Source organism: Myotis nattereri, assembly GCF_964212035.1.
Source record: "Myotis nattereri genome assembly, chromosome: 8".
NCBI classification, from domain to species: domain Eukaryota; kingdom Metazoa; phylum Chordata; class Mammalia; order Chiroptera; family Vespertilionidae; genus Myotis; species Myotis nattereri.
The window spans coordinates 82,227,025-82,234,208 of record NC_138083.1 but is presented as its reverse complement, the minus strand read 5'-3'; the positions used below and the strand labels follow the sequence as shown (position 1 = coordinate 82,234,208).

Genomic DNA, 7,184 nt, shown 5'->3' with positions numbered 1-7,184 from the left:
TGATTCTCTCTCATTGATGTTTCTTCCCCTCCCTCTCTGAAATCAATAAAAAAATATTTTTTAAAAATAATATTTTTATGGGTCTTTTATTGCTTTTTCCTTTGCCTTCCTCAGGACGAATGTCTCTTTCCTGGGAATTTGTATAGTAATGATAATAACTACTATTTATTGACATGCCTGCTACTACCAAGCGCTTTTCACGATTAGCCCATTTAACCTTCATTACACCGGAAAAGGCAAGCACCGTCATTCTCCTCTACAAAAGAGGAAACTGAACTTCGATGGACATCAAGGTGCTTTCCTTAAGCGCAAACCAGAGACTGAAGCTAACTGGATCTGGTTATCAAAATAAGATGAACAGGCAAGCACCTTTCCCCGGGCTCCTTTAAGCCCACGTGGCTGACCTGTGCAAGCGCACCGGGGACCCAGACAGTGTGGCTCGGCAGAGCTCGGGAAACTGACGGTTCGCGCCTCGCCGCTCCCCGCGGCCCAAGGCAACTCAGAGCAATTAGCGCGCCCCTCGGAGCCTGGCGGCCAGAGCACCTGGGCCAGGGGGCGGGGCCTGGACGAAAGGGGGCGGGGCCACCGCATCCAGTGAGACGAACTCCCGGAGTGGTTTGTCCTACGCGGCAGCCCGTAGAGGCTCCGAGCTGCCGCCCCTGCTCCGGGAGTGGCGGAGATTTGATCATGTGACAGCCCGGGGGGCGGGGCTGGGCAGGTTTTGGGAAGCGCAGGGGGTTGACAAAAACAAACAGCGACGCCCGACGCCGTAGGGTCTATGGCTGAGGCCGTGAGACCCGCACGCCGGGCCAAGGCCAAGGCCAGTCGGACTAAAACCAAGGTGAGGCTATCCCTCCGCCCGCACCCCCCGCCCCTGCGAGCCCCTGGCGGGGCTGTGTGTCTCCCTTTTCCTCTCTGGGCCTCTCCGGCCAACTCTCCCCATCCCCTGAGTCCTCCGCAGCCGCTGCCCCCCGCCTCCCCGTGTTGGACCCCACCGCCTGCTGACTCCATCCTGGCCCTCTGTCCCCCCTCCGCGTCCCCCTGCCGGACTGTCAGGAGTCCGCCTTTGCTTTTTGTTTCTCTGACCTCGCTGGGCTCTTCTTGACTTTCCTCCCTGGGTCTGGATTCCTGCCATGCAGCAGCTTTTCTCGTCCCAGCCTCATCTTTGAACCTGTCTCTTTTCTCCTTTATAGTTGGAGAACCTTTTCAGTGAAGGAACCTCCCCTCCACGCACCGATTGTCCCCTTTGGCTGTATGGATAGCGACAGACAGGAAGTAGACTAGTGATGGGCCTCTTCACTTTTAAAATTAAAGGTGGTGGTGGTGGTGCTAGTTATTGATCATTATCCTGGTTGCTTAAGGGGGGAAGGGGCATGAACGCCCAGAAGTTAAACTAGGGCGAGACTCACAGGGTTAGACTGACAGGTGGTATTGGTGTGTTTGCAGGTTGACCTGTGTTTAGGTGTAGTCCGAGTTTTCATTTTGTTCCCATATATTTTCTGAAATGACATTTATTTTACACTGAACAGATTAAATGCTACCCCTGGATGGCTGGACCTAGATAATTTTGGCATACCTGAAACTGAATTTACGTTAAGGAAATCATGAGGATGGTATTACAAGTCCAGGATAGTTTCATTTCTTCAAATGGGTGGTGTTCCAGGGCAGGGGTAACTTAAAAATGAGACCCAGATCTGATTTCCTCGTGGGAACAAGGCTTGAACAGAAGACTAGTGTTCAAAGGTACCATATTTAATAAGCTGTACGTGATTTAGGTGAATCCCTTTCATTATGATGCCTTTTAAAAGGACTCTAGTGGTGTTATGTGCATCCGTGTACCCAGGTCTGTGAGGAGTTACTCTTTGTGGAGAAAGCCATCATGTTACTTAATTGCAGAAACATTTTCAAGAGAAATACTTTTGCAATTAATTGGGTAAGAACTATCAAAACAGAGGAGAAAGAAAAAAGCCATGGTCAGCCCTGCATAAGCTCCCTGAACCGAGAATATAATAGTGTTTAACTTGTAAACATCAGTCTGTAGAGAACACAATCTTAATTAATTCTTAATCTCTATTTTTTTTTTAAAAAAACAGAACGATTAAACTAAAGCCTAGCTAAGTGAAATGGTAAGCCGAAGGCATGCAGTTAGTGCAGTTAGTGAGAAAACTCAAGTTAAAGCACCAACAACCTCCAAGGAAGTTTTTTTTTTTGCCTAAACTGGCCTCTTCATGTTCATTCTTGCTGCCCATTCTCTGAACTAAAGCTGGATTGATATTTTAAAAAACGGATTACTCTCCTCCTGAAAACCTTTCAGAGCTTTGCTATAGCCCAGAGGCTAGAGTCTGAAAAGTCCTTAAGCATGGACTCAGGGCCCTCAATGATCTGGCTTTTTTTTTTCTTTTTTTTTCTTCTTCTCAGCCTCATGTCTGTTTCGTGCTCTTCCCTGCCCCCCATCCATCAGTACCACTCTGCATCTTTATGCCATTCATTTATTTCACTTGTAGTTACTTTGTCCACATCTCTATTTTTCCTTAAACTGTGAACTCAGTGAGGGAGGGACCTATCTTGTCTGTCTTGTTCCTATTACCTTTCACAGCTCTTGTAGGCCCTTGGTAAGATTTGTTGGATGAAGGAGTAAATATCAGTATTGAATAATGTTTCCAAGCTTTGTCACTCAGGAGAGTTTACTCTGGTGGATTTCCTGAGTGGTGTGAGGAAACAAATAGAAAAAGTGCACAATACCTGTAAGGCCCCCATACTTGTCAATCTAGAAAGTTAATTCTTCTTTTAGAGTCAGTAGATTCATTTCTTAGCACTGGTTATGGTTTGGCATTGATCATAAAGTCCTGCATTAATGAAACCTTTGCCATCTGTGCTATAATTTGGCAACTATTTACAGAGTCATAAAGTAGTTCCAAGGCTCAGTTCAGGAAGTGAGTAGTGTCATGTGCTATTGTCTTTGGAATACTTTGGGCGGCTTCTGGATTTTACCCAGTAGCTGACCTGCATTCTTCATTGTTAATCACCTGGTAGATGACCTCACATTGTTAGGTTGCGGTTATCACCTGATACCTAAGAGTTAGTCCTAATAACATTTTCATTTAAAAAAAAGTCATCTGCTAAATATATCCCCCACCTCAGAAGACCATGACTTTATTGATCTTGGTAGATTATAGGTTAAGAACAGTAGATTTTTAGATTGGACTTACTTTGTAGAAGCAGTGTATTTCATAGTCATAGAAAGTATTTTATAATTAATTTTAAATTCTGAATGCCAACAACTCATTAATAGTGAGAGTATACGGTGATAGCTAAGGATAGACTGAGATGTGGCCCAGAAGGCTGATAACAGAAAGACTTTTAAAACCCCTATCCCCTGTTGCTCTTCAGTCCCTCCCTTTCTTTAGTGATTATAGGAATGAAATTGGGGGATACTGTATATTATTATGTAGCTCCTTTTGTGCCCCTTAAGAGTCATTCATTTGTTGAAGAAACACTCATTGATCACCTACTCCTACTATGTCCCAGAAACTGTACTAGATATTTGGGACTAATAGAAGGAAAAACAAAGAACCTGATCTTAATGGAGCTTGCATTCTAGAGGGAGAGAACAAACAAACAAAAAACCCTATACAAACAAATAAAATATATCATGTTAGAAGGTGATAAGTGCTGTGGAAAGAAGCAAAAGAGCCAGGAAAGGAGTACTGGTGAGATATTAGGAAGGGATGGAATTTTAAATAGGTTGTCAAGGTGATCCTCAGTGAAGGTGACATTTATATAAAGACATGAAAGAGATCAGGCAGTTAGCTCTGTGAATATTGGGGGAGAATGTCCAGGTAGAGGCAACAGCTAGGGCAAAAACTAAACTTCTAAGAGCACATGGTAAGTATAAATATTTGTTGGATAATTCAATAATTTCTTCATATTAGGATGCTGTACCTAGGATGGAGCTCAGCATGTAGTTGGTAGTTAATTTTGTAAATTATAGGTCATCATCACTATCGTCTCAAGAAACATTTATTGAACACAGTGTCGAAAGTCAAAGGCAGATCAGATCCAAAGAAGCATAAGATCCGAAGAGGCATACAATCAAAGGCAGATCCAGAGCCAAAGAGGCCTAAGAAACATTTATTGAACACAGTGTGAAAAATCAAAGGCAGATCAGACCCTTCAGTCCGAAGGTCAATGCTCTATCCACTAAGCCAAACTGGCTAGGGCACTCTTTCCCGATTTTAAAGCTCGTTACACCGATAACGTTACCATTGTCCCTCCTTCTCTCCCTCTGTCCTTCTCTGATCTGCTAGTCCATTTTTCCAGTTACATCTTCAGCTTCTCCTTTTCCCTCACCTTCTTCCCTGGGACGACTCTCTGTTAATTCCTTTTTTTTTTTTTTTTTTTACCTAACTTTCGTATCTACACAGGAGAGAGTTTTCTTTGGTCCCACTTTTGAAACCATGAGAAGCATTAAGTTCTCCCAGGGAAAATAAAATCTAAAGGCTTCTGGTTCTTCCCTGGAGGGGCTAGAAGCTTTTAAAAATTCTTTAGTTGATTATCTAACCACATTATCTGTTGCTATTATTGTGGTTATGATTATTCCTTATAAGGTAGATCTGATGGAAGTGGGCAGCAAGTTTGGGAGTAGCAGCTGGAGACTTTATTTTGTTTAGAGAGGGGGAGAATTTGAAATTGCAAGGGCAGTCCTGCAATGGGGAAAGTGGACGTGTGAGGTGGAGCCGGAGTGGGGCGAGAGTGACACGAGGAGGTTAAAAACTGCATGAAGGATGGGCTGGAGAGGAAACATGATGTAGCCTGTGGCTTGGAGGAGGTGTGGTTGTTTTCTGTGCACTTGATCATGTGGCCTGTCATGCGCCTGCTTCCAGCTTATCTTCTCTTCTGGTTAGCATTTATCCTCCCAGAGGTCTCAGAGTTCCAGAAAAGAGAACTAAAATTTTTCCTTCTATTCCCTAGTTCAGTCTCTACTTGCTTACTTTTCTTTATTTCTCAACTCAGTAAGTGTTTAAAATCTCTTAGGTTTGTTTTTAACAGCTTTATTGAGCTATTATTAATATACTAGTACTATACAATTCACTTATGTAAAGTGTATAATTCACTGGGTTTTAGTATGATCACAGGGTTGTTCAGCCTTCACCACAGTGTATGAGGATTCTAATTTCTCTACATCCTTGCCACTACTTATTATCTGACTTTAAATAGTCATCCTAGTGGCATCTCATTGTGAGTTTGATTTGCATTTCTCTAATGGCTAATGATATTGAGCATCTTGTTATGTGTTATTTGTATATCTTCTTTGGAGAAATGTGTATTTAGTTCCTTTGCCTATTTTTAAATTGACTTATTTATCTCTTTATTATTGAGTTAGAAGAATTCTCTTAAAGAAATTTAACTAGTAAATTTGAAGATCTAGTAGGCTTTATTAAGTGATTCGTGAATTGGGAAGTATTCCATCTAGCAACTAGAAGGGTCCTCTGAGGAGTTGAACAAAATGAAAGGCTTTATAGGCAGAAGCGGGGGGGGGGGGGGGGATTGAGAGGATTATTTCAACTCTGGCCCGTGTGACTCAGTTGGAGCATCATCCTGTAGTAGACCAAAAGGTGGTGGGTTTGATTTCCATTCAGGGCACATACCCAGGTTGTGGGTTTAATCCCAGGTTGGGGTGCATGCAGGAGGCAACTGATCTCTCTCTCTCTCTCTCTCTCTCTTAATTCCTCTCTCCATAACCAATTTTTAAAAAGGAGTGGATTGCCCTCGCTGGTTTGGCTCAGTGGATAGAGCCTGCAGACTGAGGGGTTCCAGGTTCAATTCTGGTTAAGGGCACTTGCCTGGGTTGCGAGCTTGATTCCCAGGAGAGGACATGCAGGAGGCAGCAATCAATGATTCTCTCATCATTGATGTTTCTCTCTTCCTCTCTGAAATCAATAAAAATATATTTAAAAAATAAATAAAAAGGAGTGGATTATTTCAGGCAGGGACACTGTACCTGAGGGGGAAGACTGAGATCTTATCAAGCAAATCACCTCACAGTATTGAAGAGGGAATTCCAGGCTAATTGATTTGAATTCTACTCCTGTGGGAGGATGGAACTGCACTTAGGATAGTTTTTAAGTCTTGATTTGAGATGTGTTTTAGCATTTTGACTGTTTCTTTCTTTTTTTTTAATTCTTTTTTTCATTTTGGATATAAACCCCTTACAAGATCACTGATTTGCAAAAATTTTTCCCCTTTCGGTGGGGTTGTCTTTTCATTTTCCTCCTGGTCTCATTTTAAGCACCAAAATTTTAAATTTTTATAAAGTTCAGTTTATCTATGTTTATTTTTAAATTCTTGTCACTTGTACTTTTTGTGTCTTGTCTTACGAAGGTTTGGCCTACCTTAGCCAAGGTCATGAAGACTTATTGCTTTGTCTTATCTCTTATACTAGTGTCCTGGTGCACGGATTTGTGCACATTGAAAGGAAATTAATTAGAAGAAATATTTTAATAGTGTTATTTGCATCTTGCCAATGAAAACCTATCTACCTACTCCAGGACTTCTGTGAGGATCAAATGAGATGAGGCATGGGAAAACACTTCACAGACATTTAGTTAAACTGTAAAATGTTTGCACCTGGCTATAAAGCAAGTCAGGTTCCTGGGCTGAAGAAACTTCAAAGAGGCTAGTAGTCACTAGGGAGAGGAAGCTGGGCATTGCTCCGTGACGTCATTACCTGGCATCCACAGTGACTGTTTCTGGGCTGGGCTGTGGGCCGCATTTTGCGCCATTGGGTCTTGGCAGCGTTGGCTACGATTTGGTGGGTTGTCGCTCTGGGGTGGTGGCGGGGCCTGTGTCCCACTTGGGGGGAGCCGAGTGTTGGTTTGTTGACGCCAGGTCCGTGGTGCCATTTATTTTTAAACTAGAGGCCCGGTGCACGAATTCATGCATGGGTGGAGTCCAGCCGGCCCGTTCCGATGGGGCCCATTGGGCCAGGCTGGCTGGAGGGAGGTGCCACAGGCGGTTGGCTGACTGGCCCCGTCCCCGATCGGGGTGGGGTGGGGTGGGGCAATTGGGGGCGGGGCCAGCCGGGAGGGGGCGCGGTTGGGGCCTGGATCAGGCCGGTTGGCTGCCACAGTGCATATCATAGCCACCGGTTGTTCCGGTCACTGGGCTTTTATATATATAGATGG

At 43.8% G+C, this 7,184-nt stretch overlaps 1 protein-coding gene across 2 annotated transcripts in view; it reads left to right on the top strand.

The window, feature by feature from the left end:
- Positions 1-778: 778 nt before the first annotated feature.
- The window catches only part of EPG5 (ectopic P-granules 5 autophagy tethering factor), a gene marked incomplete at its 5' end in the record, with an annotated part of 85,985 nt that continues 79,579 nt past the window's right edge, over positions 779-7,184 (top strand). For both annotated transcript variants that reach the window (XM_081096515.1, XM_081096514.1), the window contains one exon: positions 779-841. In XM_081096515.1, coding sequence (XP_080952641.1) covers positions 779-841 — 63 coding nt within the window. The remainder of the gene's footprint in view (positions 842-7,184) is intronic.